The 20719-nt window shown below is 40.3% G+C and overlaps 4 protein-coding genes and 1 long non-coding RNA gene across 7 annotated transcripts; 2 read left to right on the top strand and 3 right to left on the bottom strand.

Moving 5' to 3' along the window:
- The first annotated feature begins 101 nt into the window (after positions 1 to 101).
- LOC112846714 (uncharacterized) lies at positions 102 to 1718 on the top strand. The gene is made up of 2 exons (XR_003219847.1): positions 102 to 1352; positions 1392 to 1718. It is a non-coding gene; the product is annotated as an uncharacterized LOC112846714 (long non-coding RNA).
- On the bottom strand, positions 679 to 8214 carry colgalt1a (collagen beta(1-O)galactosyltransferase 1a). 2 transcript variants are annotated; one of them, XM_003441966.5, is made up of 12 exons: positions 7819 to 8214; positions 5477 to 5587; positions 5252 to 5369; positions 4574 to 4708; positions 4276 to 4480; positions 4047 to 4166; positions 3805 to 3881; positions 3573 to 3679; positions 3340 to 3472; positions 3136 to 3263; positions 2826 to 3032; positions 679 to 2356 (listed from the first exon to the last, which is right to left on the bottom strand). In XM_003441966.5, the coding sequence occupies exons 1-12, from the start codon at positions 8040 to 8042 to the stop codon at positions 2089 to 2091; spliced, it is 1833 nt and encodes a 610-aa protein (XP_003442014.1). In that variant the 5' UTR covers positions 8043 to 8214; the 3' UTR covers positions 679 to 2088. The 2 variants fall into 2 exon arrangements, with proteins under 2 accessions (XP_003442014.1, XP_005468756.1); XM_005468699.4 differs by having other exon boundaries at positions 5252 to 5366.
- A 290-nt stretch (positions 8215 to 8504) lies between these two features.
- pgls (6-phosphogluconolactonase) lies at positions 8505 to 11607 on the bottom strand. The gene is made up of 6 exons (XM_003442096.5): positions 11468 to 11607; positions 10831 to 11115; positions 10635 to 10742; positions 10456 to 10557; positions 9626 to 9766; positions 8505 to 8863 (listed from the first exon to the last, which is right to left on the bottom strand). The coding sequence occupies exons 2-6, from the start codon at positions 11092 to 11094 to the stop codon at positions 8717 to 8719; spliced, it is 762 nt and encodes a 253-aa protein (XP_003442144.1). The 5' UTR covers positions 11095 to 11115; positions 11468 to 11607; the 3' UTR covers positions 8505 to 8716.
- A 373-nt stretch (positions 11608 to 11980) lies between these two features.
- On the top strand, positions 11981 to 17866 carry LOC102080488 (zinc finger protein 567). Its single transcript, XM_025906654.1, has 9 exons — positions 11981 to 12302; positions 12397 to 12469; positions 12568 to 12670; positions 12870 to 13555; positions 15175 to 15184; positions 15275 to 15586; positions 15777 to 15913; positions 16021 to 16126; positions 16216 to 17866. The coding sequence occupies exons 1-9, from the start codon at positions 12007 to 12009 to the stop codon at positions 16908 to 16910; spliced, it is 2418 nt and encodes an 805-aa protein (XP_025762439.1). The 5' UTR covers positions 11981 to 12006; the 3' UTR covers positions 16911 to 17866.
- LOC102080136 (zinc finger protein 691) lies at positions 17858 to 20676 on the bottom strand. Of its 2 annotated transcripts, none has more exons than XM_005468694.4 (4): positions 20362 to 20676; positions 20134 to 20252; positions 19052 to 19157; positions 17858 to 18953 (listed from the first exon to the last, which is right to left on the bottom strand). In XM_005468694.4, the coding sequence occupies exons 1-4, from the start codon at positions 20636 to 20638 to the stop codon at positions 18058 to 18060; spliced, it is 1398 nt and encodes a 465-aa protein (XP_005468751.1). In that variant the 5' UTR covers positions 20639 to 20676; the 3' UTR covers positions 17858 to 18057. The 2 variants fall into 2 exon arrangements, with proteins under 2 accessions (XP_005468751.1, XP_005468752.1); XM_005468695.4 differs by having other exon boundaries at positions 17858 to 18950.
- Between the last annotated feature and the right edge of the window lie 43 nt (positions 20677 to 20719).

Genomic DNA, 20719 nt, shown 5'->3' with positions numbered 1-20719 from the left:
CATATTTAGTGAAAAGGTACCACTGTGATAAATTTGTATTGCCGTAGTAAGCAAGAGTGTTCCTTAAATATTGGTGTGTACCGCTGTAATGTAACAATTACACTTCAGAAAACATATCTTGGTTAAAACCAACTTGGTTAAAAATTAGTATATACTAAACACAGTAGTGTGAGTATATACATTATTTCACTGTCATGTAAGCTACCTTATTCAGCCTAATTTGGACCCTTTTAAATCATATCTACTGGGGTCCTGGACCCCGGATACAGTGCAGTTGAACTTGCTACAGCATGATTAAGACCAAAATATACTGCAAAACGAGGTCCATCTGCAGGTGTGATAAAAACCTCAATGAGAAAGTCAGCTGCGTGACATGCCAAGAATAATCAGCTAAAAAGTTCAATTCTACATGTAATCAGCAGCTTGGGTACTCTGTGTTTTTCAGTGACTATGACGAATGAAATGGTGAAGGCAAAATCTACATTCAGGTCACAGTCTACAATGTGTGAATGACTTCACAGTAAAATGTTACCATGCCAGAGGCTACACAGTAACACACAATTTTCCATTAGTCACAATATACAGACGTCATAATTTGTATTTAGACAGTCAACATTAACTAAAAAAACTGGTTACACCAACAGAACAGTAAGCATATAATGACAGAAGTTTAACCTGTTAAAATGAAAACATTTTATTTTTTGTCGGCACAAGCGCCATAACATTTTTGTGCACACTTAGTGAGTGAATAACTCCCATCAGTACTCAACAGAAACTGGCTTCATCAGAGATCTGTGTATGTGATGAGGGAAACCACGGCACAATAAATATACTGTGAGAAACATGATGATCTACTTTTATCTTATGTAATGACAATTCATAAAGTCTACCACAATCAAAATGCTCAACATTCACACTGAACTGATCTGAGATGGAACAGCAATACAGCTCTTTTCCACCGATGCAGCGCTGGTGCTTAATCTAAAACCTGTTTCATATAATTTCTGCCAAAAAAGACAAATGCATTCACATCGCCACAAAACTAATGGGCCCAAAGTCAGAACAATTAGTGGCAAAAAGAAGGACAACCACAAAAATTTCACAGGTAATTTATAGATGCAGCCCACAGTGGTGCATCTCTGCGCCATAACTTTATGGACATGGAAAATACCTCAAAGTCTGCTACATAAATGTGAGCTCGTTCTTAAAAAGAAACTAAAGCAGAACTTGCACAGGTACCAGCACCACATCTGTGGGAGAGAGGTAATAAAGTGGCTGATGTGCATTTGGATGTGGGCAAGTTGAAACACCAGTGTGTTTGGTGATTGTCTCACTTCTATTTGTATTAAGAGGTGGTTGGCGGAACCAGCAACCACCTCTTAATATAAGAGTTAAAAAAATTTTTTTTTTTTAAAAAGCAGGACAAAACAAAACACAATTTAAACAACACAGCAACAAACGGTACTGGTGGTAATTCTGCTTCAGTATTTCTGCAAATTAAATTATTTGGTTCTGAATTTTGTCACTTTGATAGAAATTTGCTACAGGGTTCTATTGTACCGTCCAATGACCAAGTAAAAACATTATATAAAAGCACTGTTATAAAATTTAACAAAAACAAACAAAAAGATTCAAAATGTCAAAAGTACATAGGTTTTGCATAGGTTGATTTAAGACGTCTTTATTTTGTTCTGTGGTGCAGATTTGTTGTTGTTGTAGCCAAATTCATTAATTTCTCAAGGCTACAAAACACAGTCTAACCTCAAATTAGCACCACTGAAATGCAGCAGTCCAGTTTCGTTCTTTACCAGTACACGTTATTTCTGTATGACAGAGAGTAGGTGGGAACTGCAAATGCCATTCCAAATGGCAAGTCTAGTGCCTTTATAAAGTAAAAACCACAAGCTGACGACAGCAGAAAACATGACATGCATGATCCCTTTTTAACTTTTCACTTCTGATAATTTAAACTTCTCTATATTCTTTGATACCACATCACTATTCTGATGCAAAATCAAAGTCATCAAAGATTAAACATGATTACAAAACTAATGCGGTGCATTTTATGGACCTTTTTTATTTTTCCTCTCATAGCTCGTCCCGTGCTGTACTGTCCAAAGGAGACTGGAGCACATCTGAGTTCTGGGCCTCTGTGCTGATCTCAGCCTGCTCATGACTTTTTCCTGAGCGTGCTCTATCCCAGTCTGTGCGGATTTTTTCATTGTCCCACACAGTGGAGGTCTCAGTGTCACTGATGTATCCTGGGTCACCTGTATAGTGAGTTGGATACACAAGGAGAGGCTCTGCGGAAAATGCCAGCAGGTCCCTGGTTTCAAACTGTTCCATATAATCAGATCTGGAGAGTAGGAAAGATCAAGAAAGAAAGATAAGACTCCTGAATAGAAATGCAGTGCACTGAAAAACTCTTTAGAAATGTTGTTTCTAGTGTTTAGTGTTAGTTTTCTTAGTATTTTGTTATGTCTGAGACTCATCTTAATACGGATTCAGTTTTGGTTCTCATCAGATGAGATCTGGTGTATTTTACTTCTATGACTGTTCGTTAAAATATCTCCACAAGCTGACTCAAGTCTGTGTGTTGAATTCAGATTGTGCCCAAATGTACAAAACATAATTGTGTCAAGGTTCAAATCGAGGAGCCACCACTGATAATGGAATAAGTTGACAGACTGTTGAGAAAATACAAACTGAATACATTTTAAGATAAATCTGAAAGATTTAAGACTACCTATAAATGTTTGAAATGCATGGTATATTATATGTGTGTGTGTGCGTACAGTCTTGTGTTTGCTGGTGTTAACACTTACACAGGGTGTTTATTGTACATGATAGGAAGAAACTCATCCACTGGCAAAATCCTCTTTAGTGGTTCTGCTTTTAAAAGCTTCTGGGCACCCTGTAATGATATCATATATCCTAGTGTCCAATATGAATAGTCTGCCTCCACCAAGTTGTGTATATTTGGCACTGCTTTCTCCGGGTGAGCCACTTGCATTCTCTTTCGACCAATATAACTAAAAGAAGGAAAAAAAAAAAAACACAGAAAGATGAGTTGATAAGAATTTGCAAACTCGGTGGGAATGACAAAAAAATATTATGTAGGAAGTAAAAACATACATGAGATCCCAATCCAGACCTTCACGCTCCACCTCACTCATTAAGTTCATCAAGCGACGTTTGAAGAACACCTCAAAGCGCAGGTCATCTTCGATCACTAAAGATGTGTCGAGACTTCGTTCCACAATCTAAGGCCAGAGAAATCTTTAAGTCACACATCCGTCTGGTTTAGAAATATTCAAATTCTTGGCTTCAGGGGTTTACCTCTTTCCAGATGTTATAGTGGGAAAGAAAGCATCCCAGCTCTCCCTTTGTTAGTGGACGACCATGATAAGGGTCACTGTATCCAGGAAGCATATGAATGCCCAATGCATGAATTTCACTGACATTCATTGCTCTGAAATAAAGAGAGAAGTAGAAATGTGACAAAATGAAAATCAAGATGGGCCAGTAAGTTGTAGTTACTAATTAGTAAGTAAGTGGAAAGCATCACTTACTTTCCATCCACGGCATTAACAACTTTACAAGCAATCTCCTGCTCATGCAGTGCCCTTAGCATACGTTCTCTGCGGTCAGTCCGCCTCTGCAAGTTTATCACGAACACCTACACAAAGGTAAACAGTGGAATCAATCGATGTAATTATAGATTTCAAGAGCAGGCGGAGAATTTCAGCACAGAAACAGAAAGTTGGCCATTTTTGCAGATTCCATCTTCACATCACTCCTTACCTCATCAAAGCCCATTTTGTCAGGTTGTTTTCTAGGAACACTTATGTATTTGGATGGCATCACTGGGGCATTTCGCACTACACAGTCAGAGGGAAGATGGATGCAGAAATGGTATAAATGATATTTAGAAACTCATGCTGAAAGTTACCATTAGATGAAGCAGAAGAGAGTAGAATTAAGACTTAAATAAGCCAGTGGAAAAGCGTGAGGGGGTTGCAAAAGTAAAGCTCTCAGCCACTCACCATTAACTTCCAACACGGTGTGTAAGAAGCTGTCAACTTCATCTTGCAAAGTGTTGTGGGAACGTAGTGGCACAGGAAAGTATCCGTAGGTCTCCTTGTTACATACAAACATTTGAACCTCTGTAGAGAACACAGAATAGGAAAACTTAATCTGAAGCTACATTATTTATGATAAAAAAAAAGGTTACACCCAAATAATTAGACTTTAAGTTGGATAATATCAAAATACCTGCCATCCTAGCAGAGTAAGCAAACACAATAATGTCATCAAATGCCCAGCTGTATTCTGGGTGTGGCGGGTGAAAGGCTAGCTGCCTGGAGGCCTCTTTCCTGAGGTCTATTAGGAACGTGGAGTGTACCATAGGAACGGCAAAACAGCCCTTTCGTATCTGCTTCCTAACGGGTATGTAGGCAGGTGTCCTCTTATAATAACCCTGGAGAATGAGAGTTGTTAGGCTGTTTATTACAGAGATTTTTGAAACTTCCTGACATACACAAAGGGGTTTTCTCAGTGATCATAACAGTACCTGGGAAGTCATTCCACACCAAAAATTTGAGTAGGCTGCACGAGATTCAAGCATCGGAGCGATGATAGTCTTATTCTGTTTCATCAGCCCCCGGAGCACATTTGAATTGGTAAGGAGGTTGTCACAATCTGCCAGCTGCACAAGGAGGAAAAACGGTTAGTGTATACATAGCACACTGTACACAAACTTCTTGAGAAGAAATGCTGAACAGCTCACGAAGGATAAATGGGGCAACTAAAACTGAGTGATCTCTGACCAGCAGTATATATACTACAATTCTGTTTTTAAGAGAGAAAGTTTAGATGTAAGATTAAAAGCACAAAATTATTGCAATTTTGGATAGACTTCACTTCAAAATTATACCCTGCTGAAACAAGACAATGTGCGCCAGGCTGGGGAATACAAATAGAAATGTGCATTTTAGATTTAAGTGTCCAGATGAACTAGACTGAAAGATGAACTTTAACCATAAGAAACAGAACATAACTGGGAAAAGTTTTAACAGTCTGTCTCCCTCTTAAATTACAGTTGTGGTGGCATTTTGGGCCCAATTCTGTACTTTTTCTTCAGCTTTTATTACTGAACGTTAAAAATAGGGTGGCCCAGTGTTTATAATCAACATTTTGAGTGTAATTCTGCTTCCTTTTGTAACTGTAAAGAGTAGTTTTGTTTACCTACCATAAAGTAGTCTGCCCACATCTCACGGGCAGACTCCAGCGCTGCTTGCCGAAGCTTCATAACATGCTCATAACGAGGATCTATCCAGTCCTTTGGACCTTCCTCATCTTCATAACTTCTACGCAAAATATTTCAGTGTTAATTAAACTGATGTCATGTTTTGTCTGACTTAATTTCCTGTGAGCTATTTGAGCACTATACAATTCCATCTTTAAAATAACAAACCTGGGCTCCTCTTTTGGCCTCCACTCTACATAATGGTAGAGCTTCTGTACTTTTACAAGCCAGTCACGCAGAATGGCTGTGGTGTTGTCCTCATTATGATCGGTTGCTACCCTGTCAATACAGAAAAAAATGTAAATTATCAGAATTAATCAAGAACCTAAAAGGAGGAAAACTGTAACAACGAGAAGAAATTTGTAACAGTGGTTGACTATAGCCAGCGGTGCCAAACTGAGTTCTAGTTGAGGCATGAGTGAAAGACAAAACCAAGGTTCAAATAACAATAGCCCTGTGTTCACTTTTTGTAAATGCATTATGTACAAGCTGTGGGAAGTGACACAAGTGTAAAGGACACCAGCTTCAGAAAAACACACAGCAATAAAAACACCCCCGTAAAAAAACCAAAACAAAACAAAAAACTTTAGGTCAGCATCGACAAGTTATGTATAAAGGAAACGTGAAAAAACGATAACAGTACGGAAACTACTTTACAGAAGTGAAACCTCTGTTTGCAACAGACAGAGAAGGAAATTGTTTAAAGTGACTTAGGCTATGCATGAGGCAAATGAACCCAAGTTAGACTGCCTGCATGTTTGATCTAATTCTACATGAGGATGAAAAGCCTAGAAATGATAGTCCAGAATAACCCAATACCCGCAGGATTCATTTCTTGGCCATGTAGGCCAACATGGTTTGCTGCTCCCAGACACCTGCTCTACAGCCAGCTGTGCTTGTATTCTGGCCCTGGGTTTGCACAGATTTTCATGAAAATTCCCCATGGATCTGTGTAAACACTGCAGCTCCTTGCTAAAACACTTTTTTTCAGTCACTCCAGCTGTCTGTCCTTCCCATTTCCGACAAACAAAGTTTTTCCCTTTTGTGCTCAGATAAAATAAGTGCTTATTAAAGAACACTGTTTAGACCTATGTCGCTTTTGTACTGTAAACATACATTTAGGAGCGGTGTGCCACTTCCACATCAGCTATTATTTCTGTAGCGGTGTAGGAATGCTGGCATAAGACACCAAAGAATTCAATTACAGCTGCAAAATGTGTGCAGCGTATAGTGTTTATAAGATCACACAGTTGTTTGGTTTTTCCAGATGTAATTTAATGTGTGTCAAACAACACTGTCCTTACCGCCAACGTATTTACACAAGACTTTCAAACTACCAAACAAAAAAAGGAATTTAAGACACTCTTATGTAAAAGTCCTGCACAAGGTGAAACTTGCTCATCAAGATAGCGAATGAAGACCACGCCTCTCCGAGCCCACCAGGTACTCATTCAAACTGCTTGAGGATATAAGTGCAGGTGGGCTGTTCAAGCATGTTGATTAAGTATAGGGTGAAAAACAGCTTTCCTTCACTTACTTGACTGACAGATGGCTAAGGAGCTTGGGAAGTCATAATTTCTGGAGAGGGTGCAAAGATGTTAGGTCTAAAATGTGGTCTACATAAACATGTTTAATGAACCATCAAGACTGCATGAGAGAACTGAGTTTAAGCCTCCATATCCCTGTTTAATTTCCAGTCAGGAAGAGGGGAAGATATGGGCTTTGGTACATGAAGACCAGAATAAGCTTAAAGCTGGAGATATCTTATAAATTAAAAGAAAAACGTGAAACTTTAAACCCTGAGGTTATGGGATTTGATAGCTATAATGTGCTGGTTTGACCTCACTTGTCCTCTTTCTCCTGAGATGTAAAATTTCGCGATGGAGGTGACTCTTACTAACAGACTACAGGTAATTTTCATGATGCTAATCCAATCTCAGTTGCATATGGCAGACATTTGTTTTGCGTTTATTGTTAATGTATCAACCATCGGTATGCTTGTAGAGCAGATTCACTGTGTCAGAGCTTGTATCTTAGATCACACACATCACACAGCTCCCCTCGTGGTCAAAGCCGTCGTTCACTCCCATCCACGTATACAGATCAATACAATGCACAACTGTCCCGATAAGCAGATGTGCATACTTTTGTCCCCTACCCTGACTAAAAAATATTGCCTATTTCTTTTTATATTCTTGGTTTGTACTCATGCAATTGTTCGTTCTTGTAATTATGCTTGTTGAGGTTTTCATATTTTCTTTTGCTGTTTTTTCAAAGACGGAATGATCTCTGCGCAACACTTGGCTTATTTCCAAAGCCATTTTGTTACCCCCGACAATCTCTACGCGTCCACCCCCTTTCTTTTCCTTTCCTGTAATTCATCTAATCGATCAGAAAAGTATCCTTCGATACTTATTTTTCTGTAAGAAACCTGTGGCAAAAACAAGAATTACTTTCACTTTTTACTGCCTAACAGCCTGCAACATCTAAATTTCCCAGTAACAACTTACCATAGTGCCATACGGTCCTTCGGGTAGTTGAGGCGCTCAATAGTACCCAGGAAATACGGCAATGAGTGCTCGGAGTTTCTGCAAATGAGGGCAAGAAGAACGCGGGGTGCAAGGAGTGAAGATTCGGGGTTCCAGCGCTCCTCCGAAAAATATCCCCGGACAGGACTGCAGCAGGACAGGAGCAGGAGGAGCAGGGCGTCGGCGAGGCCAGCGAGCCTGGACATCGCAATAGCAAATTATGGAATAGAATAACGGTAATTTATAAGTGGACTGTGGCTCGTCGGGGGCTATAGAAAACTGTCTCTTCACTTTCTGCAGTCATCACAGATAGGGAAAGTCTGTGCTACAGTCCCTGATATAAAAGCAGTGCGAGGTTAATCTCTAAAGGGGTGGGATCTGTTTGGATGTTAAAGGGGGTGGACTAATACAGGCCCTGCAGCACAGGAAACACCGAGGGCAAATGCACAATTCGAATGAATGGATTTTTCTTTAAAAAAAAGAAAGAAAGAAAAGAAAAAAAGATATTTTTAAATATAGAAGTTAACCTGTGTGTCTTTTAATCAGAACTGTATTCTGTACACCCATTGCAATGTTCACCACATCACAGCTGAATATACTGCTGAACAACTGAATGGAGTTTCTAGTGTCTGAACATGCACTGTTACACACATGAATCATGAGCAAAATACATGAAGAAGAGGTTAAAGTTTAATAAAGGTACCTTGACACTACCCCCACAGTCACACACACACACACACACACACACACACACGCACGCACACACACACACACACACACAAACATTTTACTTATTAAGGAATGTCCTGCACTATTTTCCAGACTCTTCATTAAGCTCTTAACATAATGCTGAATTCCTGCATTTATTGGTCAGGCAGATCTACAGCTTGGCTCCTGAGCCTAGCCTCTCTACCTGGATAGTTAAAGAGGCAGCTGCTGGTTCATCAACAAGCCAGAACAGCTCGCCCTTAGTTGGGACAACTCGTGCTGCTGGAAACGGTGACGCTTTTCCATCCTCCAACACTTCCTGCAGATAAAAAGAGAGAAATTAATTTGTTACAATAGCACAAACACAAAACTAAGAAACATGAAGTTATTACAGTTTAGTGTTTTCTAATTAGTTTTTTAAATTTTTATTTCATTTTGACTTTTTGTTTTTAAATTCAGTTTAGTTTCTGTTAATTTTCAGATTTTTTCTATTTCAGTTCATTTTTTATTCTTTGAAAATAGTTTAGTTTAGTTTTTATTAGTTTCAGGGTTAACTTTTTAATTATTATTTTATGGATAGTATATTGTAGGGGATATGTCAACAAAAACACACAACTTTTTGAAAACATCCAGAGTCTCAATAAACATGATAATCAGAGCCTCATCAACAAGTTGTAATCAAATGTTTACTAAACTAACAAACACTAAAAACTTGCCTCTATATTTTTATTTAATTTGTTAGTTTTAAAGTTTGCAAAAAGTTGTTTCAGATGTTTTGAAAAGTCTCGTTTTCACATCTAGTTTTAGTTAACTGTATAAAAATATACAGTTAACTGTACAGTTAACTGCTCAAATTCACATCTTTGGCTTATTTAGTCCCATCAGTGTTTCTTCTGGCCCCAGTCCTCCTTTCAACTATAAATATTGAGTCACATGACCTAACCAAATGACCCTTTTTTCTTGGTGCATCTCATTTTTGTCTCATCAGTGTCAAAGTTTATTTATTGCTTTATGGAAATAGTAGGGTGTTAAGATTCAGAATTTGAGATGTGTATGTTCAGCAGACGCCCCTAAGTGTTACCTTCAAAACGGGTGCTTTGCTTCCTCCTGTTGATATAAAAGCCACACAACGTGCAGAGTTCACCACTGGGAAAGTCATAGTTACACGCTGTGGGGGTGGTTTGGGAGAGTCACTGATAGGAGCCACAATCTTCTTGGTTTCCTGAATATGGGGTGCACCCAAAGGCAATAACTAATCATTCCACCAAAAGTGACAATATGAGAACCAAAAGCTTACAATTTTAAACTAGCAAACATGAAGGCTCAGTTTCTCAGACATGGATTAAGCTAAAAAGCTTTTTTTCCCACTGGAGTTGGAACACTAAGCTTAATACATGTCTGGGAAACTGGATAATGTAACACGAGACAGATCTTTTTCACACTTCTAACAAGGATAACTAGGAAGACCATAAAATCCAAACTGCGCTGTCATAAAACCCAGTGATTATCCATGCATCGTCGAGAGACTGACTGGAAAACTGCAGGGAGAAGACATTGTTTTCTCAGAGTAGCTAATTAGGAAACCACATCCAAAAGCAAACTCAGACATTCTTCCACAAATGCTGTGCCAGAGTTCAGTCAAATGTGCTTGATATGCCTTTTATACAAAATAATGGAGAGATAATATTTAGATTTGAAGAATGCCCAAAATGCATTTTAAGAGCATGGAACTTTGTTTTTAGGATCACAATGACATATTGTGTTACAAAATAAAACATATATTTTGAATGAACTATAAATGATTCCTTCCTAACAAAGCAGTAATTTTGTATCTGCGCTCATTCTTTTTCATAAGAATTCAACATAGATCTATTGTAGAAGACAACTGTTCATTAGAATAGAGCCCCTCACCTCCAGAAGGGGGTGGTCTGGGAAAAGAGAACAGGTGTGTCCATCAGGCCCCATTCCCAACAGCAATAGGTCAAACACAGGGAAGTCATCATCTGGGAAGACCTGTGTTTTAGCAGCAAAAATAATGATGTGAAAATTCTGCAGACACTAAAATCTAAAAGCCTGTGATTGCTGCATACCTCTTTCAGTTTACGCGTGTAATCCTCAGCGCACTCGTTTACTGGCAGAGAACAGTCGATCGTCAAGATCCCACTTTTGGGGATGTTGATCTTGGAAAATAACTGACTCTGCAAAAAGATGAAAAGGTCTGCAGTTTATCCAACTGTAACAGAGCAACATACATTTATGTTAACGTAAACACCAATTAAAAGAAACCTTGTACAGCCCGTAGGTGCTCTCTGGATCGTCAAAGGAAACCAGGCGCTCGTCGCAGAAACCGACCAACCACTTGCTGTAGTCCAGCTCTGACAGGGCAAGCAGCTCTTTGCTAAGCATGGACACAAGGCTTCCTCCAGAGAGTCCCAGAGTGAACCTGCCATGAGAGCTGATGGCCTTCTCAGCCCGTGAAGTCACCAGCTGGGCCAGGACTGGACCGAGCTCTGCTGATGAAGGGAAGACCAGGACTCTCCTTCCAGCCATGACAACACTCTGTGAGAAGGACTGACAAAGTAAGAGAGAAGAAAAGTGAACAACATATAAGGAAGTCAGTTACCAAACAGTTTTGCAAGTCATCATGCTATCTCTGTAAATGTGATTTACTCAATCGTTTAATTTAATTTATTTTTAATTTTACACTGTTGTGAAGCTGTTATTTTTGCACTACTTTGACCAAACTTAATTGGCTTGTCTTATGATTAGACCACTCCAAAACAAAAAGAAAAAGAAAGCCATTAACCACAACAGGTTAACGCAAGAGCAACAAAGCATCGATGACTTCTTCGCATCTTAAACCAACCAGCCTCGCAGGGCAACCTTTACCTCTACAAGTTCCCTCATAGTGACATTCATTTACCTTGTAGTTGGAATCTCTGAGGCAGATTATCGTGAGGATTTTCAGTTGGCAAATGTAATTCACCACACTGCTTCCTGAAGCGAGTTTTCACCCACCAATCACATTCCAATTGATACCGCGCTGCATTCTGGTTAGCGTGGTCCCGAACAACAACCACGACGTCAAAGGCGTTAAAAAGTAAACGTAGGTTGCAATGAGCAAATCACCGCTCAAGCTGTGGTAACTTTTACAGACCAACAATCATCCGTGGTGTCAAAACAGGATTCTTTGTCAACATTAGCTCTGATTTTAAAGTTTTGTGTGTAATTGCGATGTTTCCTCCCAGCCGACAGATGGAAACACTGAACCCACTTCAGCCCCACTCGAGTTTTGGAGCGACACTCACGCGCACCTCGAAGGCATGCACATGCAGCTCTTCTCCTGCATTACATTTCAATAACACTTTTGCTGTGGCCATTAAGACCCCGTGACAGCGTCACGTCGTTCGCGTGCAACTGCTGGACCGTGACAGGAAAGCCAAAACAAAACAAACAGAAATCATGTCGACAGTCTTCTCTTTCCAGACACAGCTCGTCTCCATCATGGATGCGTTATCCAAAACAGCTGTAATGGAAATAAGCAAACTGGTTGAAATCGAGTCAAAGATGCTCAAGATCGAGATAACTCGCGGGCGCAACGAAATCGCCTCGCTTACAGAGAAACTGCAGCTGATGGAGAAGCTGCTTTATATGGCGCAGGGGGGCAGGCAGGATGCGACAGAAGTGAGCTTAGTTGCAAGGGACGGTTTAGAAAACGGAGTACGGGAGACTGAAAGGACAAGGCTTGAAATTAAAAGGTAGGTATGTTGCTTTGTGTGTATATTATGGAATGTAGCTGTTTGCTGTGTTCTCCTTGCTTGGTGTGTTTAATCTCAGTGTTTTGCATCCTAGTGAAAGCCCGTGGGAAAGTTTTTCTTCTGAGACTGGCAGTTTGCATCAAGCTGAAGAGTATGCTGCAACAGAAGTAAGTCTGCAATAACCAGCCATTTATTTCTTGTTATCATAGCTGATTGCTCTGTGGCTGACATTTGTAACCAATGCCTTTTTTCCCTTTCTTATCAGCTTCCAAACCAACCCAAAGAGCACCCAGAACTGGTAGTGGTGAAAGAGGAGCCATGTGAGGTGGACAATGGAAACACTCAACAAGACAGGACAGCTGAAAACAGTGACTATAAATTTGCTTATTATGTCGGGTTGCACAGCTGTATGTGAAATTCATGAGGACTTTCAGTAACCATGCTGGATTTGACTTTTCTGCTCATCATAGTTGTACTAAATTGTCATAACTGTTAAACCTGCCATCATCAAGGTCATTTCTACAAAAAGAAAATCTGAATTTTAACTTGTACGTCTGCTTTCAACAGGAAGAGAAACAGTCATAGACACCCAGAAGGCTCCAAATGTGATGCAGCGTCCCAAACACATTGCAGACCACCAGCAGCCACTGTTTACTGATAGCTTTGTGCCTCTAAGCTCCCTGTCATCTCTCAGCGAAACAGCGAGGAGGGAAACGCACTGGAACCCACAGCTTACACCTGCCGACACAACCCTAGAAGTTGGGAAAAGCTTGGCTCAAAATATAACCTCCCAAAGCTTAAGTGTGCTCAGGAATATGAAGCTTCATAACTTGAGGAACTCAACCACTAAGAGGTTTGGCTGCTTGCAGTGTGGCAAGAGCTTCAGATGCTTTAGTCAGCTTGAAATACACCAGAGAAGCCATACTGGGGAGAAGCCGTTCAGATGCACACTATGTGGAAAGCGATACGCACAAAAAGGACACCTGTATACACATCAGCGTACGCACACTGGGGAGAAGCCGTATCGTTGTCCAGTTTGTGGAAAGGGCTTTATTCAGAAATGCACACTCGATATGCATCAGCGTACACACACTGGAGAAAAACCCTTTGTTTGTATCAAATGTGGCAAAGGCTTTACAAAGAACTGCAATCTGAAAAAACACCTCGCAGTACATCTTGATCCTACTTCAAACGTATATGGTAGTGACTCCAGTGCACCAACATTTAGTGGGACATTTGTAAATGGAAACTCTTAAGACATCAATCATATGTAACATCTGTATTTTTGTTCTGGAAAATAAAGTTATATTTGTTCCAGGATTGAGTTTTTGATGCTTGCTTTTCAAATGGTTTAATATTTTGGATGCATTTACTGTGTGTGTGTGGTTTTTAAATTTTTTTTTTACTCTAAGTTACACAGTTGCACGAGTAAAGCATTTGACAGCGTTTTCCTTGGGCTGACATTACTTGAGATGGTTCGGACCCACAACAGAAGTTTGTGACTTGTCTATACCCATCTGAGATTGTGGGCTTAATATGATGTTTATTTTAGATAAATAAAATAGCTATACAGATATATACAATGTGTACGCTATACAATAACTATATGTGGTGAAGAAATGCTTAGCAATGTTGACTCGGAGTAAGAAGGTTCCTGGATAGCTGGGGCCTTTCCCTGTGGAGTTTACGTGTTCTCCCTGTACCTGGATGGTTTCCAGGTGCTCCGCCTTTATCCCACAGTTCAAAGATGTGCATATAGGGCACGGATGTGAGTCTGTGGTGACTGACTAACTCTCTGGTAGCTCTTACTGTGATGGACTGGTCAGCTGTCCACACCTATTGCCCTGTCTTAGCTGGAATAGAGACTTCTATAACCCTTGGCTGGACAAGAGGTTAAGAAAATTGATGAATGGAACTGTCGTACACATACCAATATTTTTATCCACAGATTATTTAATTTCTGTTTATCCACTTGAAGGTTACAAAGAGACTGGAGCTTATCCCAATTGCAAAAGATGGGGCACTCCCTTGACAGGTTGACACTCTTTTGCAAGGTTAACAAGAGGCTAGAAACCTGTTCATGCACACATTCAAAACTATGACCATTAAGGTCACCCATGCATGTCTCTGGATGGTGGGAGGAAGCCAGAGTACTCGGAGACCAGAGAAGCACAGGAAGAACATGCAAACTCCACACAAAAGATTTATTTTCTGACTGGTGGATCCTCATCTAAGTCCTTCTTGCTGTTAGGAAACGTTGCTATCCAGTGGACCACTGTGCCATCTATATTACCCTTTCACATCACAATCATAATTAAACACAAAATGTTCTTAAGCTTAAAAAATTCTGAATTAAGGATGTTAAAGTACTTCATTGTTACCACTAGAGGGAAGTGACTCCAATAGAGTGATTTAAAAAGCCATATCAATGAAACTATTATCATCTCAGTTTCTACTATTAACTAACAGTCACAAAATGAATGAATGAATGTTCTTCATAGTGATACTCATTATGCTAAAAGTCACACCGATACTTATCATGCTGGCAACAAAATTGTGTTGCAGATTTTAACAGTTACCGAGAGAGGGCGCTCAACATTACTGTGTTCTAAATAAGTACAGACGCTGTGAGAATAAAATAAAAAAGATACATTTATTTGTTTATACTTTGCTCGTTGTATGTAAATGGTTACTTGCCATCGCAGGGCTGTGAATTGCACGGACTGTGTGGTGGAGAGGTTGGCAATAAGGTGTGATTTTAAAGAGATGTCTTTATTTCAACATATATCGTTATAATAGGGAGATAGAACATCTGTGCAGGCAGAAAACATATTCTAATGTTGCGTTGTATTTTCCACTGTGTTGCCTTCAGCAGCTTGGGGGTGGGGGCGAAGAAAGCGTGTTCCCACAATTCCTTGCGGCACAGCTGTACATTTCATATTTGATTAAAGGAGCTGCGTTCCTACGCTGAGAATCGTTCCAATATTTCCAAATACTGAGCCTCGCTGACGAAATGATGTGCGACACCACAAACCGCAGTTTTAGGACGCAGCTGGCCGCTATTCTGGATAAGCTAACAAAGGCGGCTCTGGTTGAAATAGGCAACCTGGCTGATGAGTGCTCCTCCGTCCTTCACACCGAGATATCCCTGCACAAGACGGAGAACGAGGCACTGAAGAAGAGGTGCTACTCTTTGGAGGTCCAGCTGAGAGCAGCGAGGGAGGCACAGACGTACCCTGAACACGTCAACAACAGCGTCAGTCGCCGGGATCGGCACCCTGCAGGTAAGAAATCAATGCAGACTGGTACATACCAGGGGGCTTCCACATCCTGCATGATATTTATAGTATGAGGCTAGCATTACAGTGGACCGAATAGCTTTATTGCATATAATCTCTTCTGAGATTCTGCTGTGCGTACTGGTGATCATCATTCTCTAGCAAGTCCCAATGTCGCATGTTTCTCTTCTTCCAGAACAGCATCAACCTGCTCCAGCCATTGATGGAGTTTTTGGGAAGGACTGGTGCATGGACCTGTGGAGAGAAGAGAAGCTGCCCCCTCAAAGAAGAGAACCAGTGGAGATTGCCGCTACGACCAGCATGGGAGCTGCGGTTGGTGAATCAGTTGCAGTCTGGGTTTAAGTTTTGTATTTGTAACAAGCAGCACGCTCACTGAATGATTGCTGTGTTCATAGCTACTTGTCATTTCTTGTTGGTAGGCAATCAATATGATGGAAAGAGAACCTGATCTGATTTTTGTCAAGGAGGAGATGTATGATGATTATCCCATTGGACAGCAGAGGAGTCTCACAGACAACAGAAAAAGTAAGTGCATATTAAAAAGAAACCAAACACAAGTCATAATACTGTCCTGTGTGTGTATTGGTTTATAGCAGTGGCTCTCTTTTTAACAGTTGTTGGGATGTTTGAAGAGGACAGCATGCTTCAAAGATCTGTTGATGATCTCCAACTTCACTCGGGGGAGTTGAACAACTTCTCTATGACGACTGACAGTGAAATACAGCAACGCGCACAACCGACAATTATGGACAAATTAATAGACGATGCGGCGATGGGTGCTCTGATTGACAACACAAATCCTCCTTCAGTTTCCACAGAATACTCAGACTATACGAACAGTATTCACATGAACGCAACCAAAGAACTCAACCTTCAGGAAAAACCGGTGAAACCAACCAAACAGTTTGAGTGTTTATTTTGTGGAAAAATATTCAACTATTTAAGCAGCCTGAAAGTCCACATTAGGCGACACTCAGGCGAGAAGCCCTTCAGCTGCCCAGTGTGTGGAAAGAGGTTTGCACAGAAGACGTACCTGAAACTGCACCAACGTGTGCACTCGGGTGAAAAGCCGTACAGCTGTCCAGACTGTGGAAAAAGTTTTTCTCAGAAAAGCTCTTTGAATATACATATCCGGACACACACGGGTGTAAAGCCTTATAGCTGTGTGGATTGTGGGAAATGTTACGCGTACAAGTATGGTTTAAATCACCACCAGTGTTTCAATTTGTCGGTCAAACCAGAAGCTTTTGACAGAAGTGCTCTCAGTACCACCCACAGTTGCTCATCATCTGCCAACATGTCCATATAACCCTCAACGTGGTTTAAAAACATTATAAAGATTTGAAATACTTGTTCTATTACAAAACCAACTTTATTGCCCATGTGGTTATCATTACTGCTCATTCTTTGGTATGCCTTTAGCTTTGTTAGAAATGCTAATTCAGCAACAGCCAACAACACTATGGAAAATGTCCTTTTTTTTTAAATGGACCATTAGACTGGTGGGATTCAGTTTGACTGGTTGGAGCCCTCAAGACATTTCACATCATGCTTAACAAGCAAGTTATCAAAAATAACAGAGAACTTCTGATCCATAATGAAAAAACAAACAAACAAAAAAGCTTCACTGGCTTCTCATCCATGCATGTGTAACATGTTTAAATACCTCATGTTTCAGACCACAAAAGGCTTGCCCAAGCTGGTGGCAAAATAATTACTTTAGGCAGGTTCTCCATGATTTGCACATGAGTAGCATAAACCTTCAAACTACCTCTTCACATCAAAATAGAAGTAGAGTAAATCAGTTTGTGTCATTGCCCAAGTGTCATGTTTTATATTTCACATATGCCTTGACTTATTTTTAGGCAACATACATTCTTGTTTCTTTGAAAAAAATGTTATTGATATTTAAAAAAAATGCTTGTGTTTGTCATATAATATTTGAATGAATTCCAAAAAGTTTCAAGATTAAGTAGTGTTACTGTTTGAAATAAATATTTATATTGTGTTGAACTGTCTTAATGTCCAAACGGAGATTTAGAACAAATGTTCCTGTAATAATTACCCTGAACAGTTTATGCTGACCCAGCTCAGTGAATTATATTTACCAAAGAAAAATCTTCTCCTTAAACTCCTCCCCTTTGTACTCACCTGCATGTTCATCGTTATGAGCCTTGTCACTAAAACTGACAAATTTGTGAGTTTTGGACAAAAAAAAGCAACTTTAAAAAGTATAAAATGTAAGAAATTATATCATAATGTAAACATTTGTATTTTATTGTAAAGACAAAACACCGAACTACTAAAATATTTTTCTTCCATACAAGACTTTTTAAGCACAATGCTACAGACTACAGTTTATTACAGACATAACATTAACTATCCTTTTGCTAAAGTTTTAAAACCGTAGAAGAGGCGTCAAAGTTGATAAGTTACTGATCCAGCACTTCAGTTTGTTACTGACTGATTGCTGCTATCATGTTCTTCACGTGTCTCCTAGGTATGGGCCTCTCGCCTACAACCTCTCGATTTATATGTGCCATTAAATGATGGTTGAGGTTCACCTTCTGCGTGAAGGTTTTCCCACATTTAACACAGCGGAACGGTCTCTCGCCCGTATGGATGCGCAGATGACACTTCAGATTGCCTTTCTGGGTAAACCCTTTCCCACACAAGCTGCACCTGTGGGGTTTCTCACCTGTGTGGACAACGTAGTGAATCCTCAGAGCCGATGGGTTGGCAAAGCTCTTTCCGCACAACTCGCATGACTTACTGATTCTGTGAGATGGAACTGGAGGCAGGCAGCTGTGCGAGTTTAACTTGTTCCTGTGCGGGAAGTGTTGCTTGCAGATGCTGCAGAAGTTTGACTTGTGTGACTTCATGTGGTGTGTTAGAGTGCCCTTGTGAAAGAATGTCCTGTTACATATTTGACAAGTAAATCTCTCTCTGTTTTGATCTCTGGAAGTTTCTGTGTCACGCACATTAAAGTCATTGTGAGACTCTTTATCCACAGCAGAGTCTTTTTCTGTACTGTCTACTGGCATTGTTTGCTGCTCGTCATGGCTGGGCCCAACTTCGGTAGTGTTCACTGCTGGCTCCTGCTGACTTTCCTGAACAAACTGAACATCATCATCATCGTCGTCGTCATCCTCTTCGATTGGAATGATATGAGTGCTGAAAGCTTCTTCTGTATCATTGATAGATACCACCTGCACAGATGGTTCTTCAATACCACCCACCGATACAACCTGTTCCCCATCTTGATCAAAAGACAGACTGCAAGTGCTGCCATCGAACGCGTAACCAACAGAAAGTTGCTCTGATTCCTCAGCCATGCTGTCTTCATGTTCTGCTGCACAAAAGCAAAAAATTCAAACACTGAAAAAGCTACTAAAGCTGCTACATCTGCAGGGTATATTCCCCTGGCTAAGTTCTACTTCCCTCACTTACCTTCTGTGCTGAGCGTTTCCTGCTGGCAGCTACTGACAGCATCCCCCTCATAGTCTTCTTCTTTGATCTCAGTCACAGTTATTTGGTCAGATAGTGCTGTCACAGACTACAAAACAGAAAACGTCCGATCCTAAATTGTAGTTTAATACAGCAATATGTTTTGTAACAGTAATGCTTTGTCAGTTGTAACTAATGATGAAATGACTGGTGATCAGCAAGATATCCCTGCACAAGATGGAGACCCCCCCCCCCAGTGTTTCCCTGATTCCAGCTAGTGACGCTTCATCATTATGAATTTTCAGTTAAACAAACAAAAACCAAAAAAGAGAAGATTTTAGGACTGAAAACCTACAATATGCAAAATTTATGCTAGACATTTCTTTACTACTTATTATAAGCATTAGCATGCGTTTAGATAAAAATCTCATAAGCAAAAATAAAGAAAAAAGAAAACATTCAACACAGCCTTTAATGTGGTACTTCTCCATGTTTATGTTTATTTTTATTTTAAAGGGACAGTACACATTAATTAACAATAACATTTAAGTCCATCATGTAACTACGCCAGATTTAGTCATACAAGCTAATTTTCATCTGCAGCGCCTGGCAGGAAGATGGCATTAATAGACAATTAAAGAAGGAATATGACAACATGTTTGGTTATCCAGTAACAACGCTTTGACAGCTGTAGAGAAATTGGAACATGTAATGTAATCCTGTGGGTACAGTGTTGCGAAAACATGAAATTAGTGAAAAAGCAGCCAATGGCCAAGGAAAAACTTTGAATTCCCCTCTAAAAGATGCTGTGGAAGATGTGCATGTGTTTTTATTTTTTTTAAATATCATAAATGTTCCCTATTATTCCAAATGAACTGTTTAGCATTACTTTGTTTACATTTTATTATTAAATACATTTAAAATAGGGTCTGCTTTTCAATGTGCATAAGCATAATGTGTGTGCCCTGGTAATCAGTATTCTATATTAAACCATTTATATATTCTGCCTGTCTGGAAACTGTTATAAATTGCTCATAGGCATAAAGACAGCAAATACGTCATGCCCGAGTCTAACTTGCTCTCACCTTATCAGGGGACTGTGGTGAGTCTGTGTATCTCTGCAGACTGTACGGGTCTCTGTCTTTCCATAGATTCATGCACCAATCTTTTCCAAAGATCCCCTCTATGGTGGGAGGCCCAGGAACTAAAGAAAAGTCGAACAATAAAAGCATGAAATAAACACACAACGAAATACAAAAGTGATGGCGATCACGAAATCAGATCTGCTTTTGCGTGCGAATAAATTCAGCTACCAGCAGCATCCTCATCTCTGAAGCACACAGTTTGCACACCCACACTGCGATAACTTTTGCACAAACTAGGGGCGTCGCTTCTCACTATAGTCAGCTCGCACTCCAGGCTGTTTACTTTCTCTGCCAGGGCTGAATTTGCAAACAGGAGCCGAGACAGCTCCTCCCGCAGCTCAGCCGAGTCTTCGTCCACCAGTTTGCAGACCTGGCTCAGAGCAGACCTGGCCATCGTCTCCATGATGGACGAGAGCTGCGAGTGAAAAGAGCGGCGGCTCGCCATGGCTGCTGATCGTGGCTACGACACAAACAGCTCAAAGAAAGTATGCTTAAAATCCAACGTGCGAAGTCGTTAGCTAGCAAA

This window comes from Oreochromis niloticus, linkage group LG4, assembly GCF_001858045.2.
Source record: "Oreochromis niloticus isolate F11D_XX linkage group LG4, O_niloticus_UMD_NMBU, whole genome shotgun sequence".
Classification (NCBI taxonomy): Eukaryota; Metazoa; Chordata; class Actinopteri; order Cichliformes; family Cichlidae; genus Oreochromis; species Oreochromis niloticus.
The sequence above is the reverse complement of the archived record's forward strand: the minus strand, read 5'-3'. Positions and strand labels throughout refer to the sequence as shown.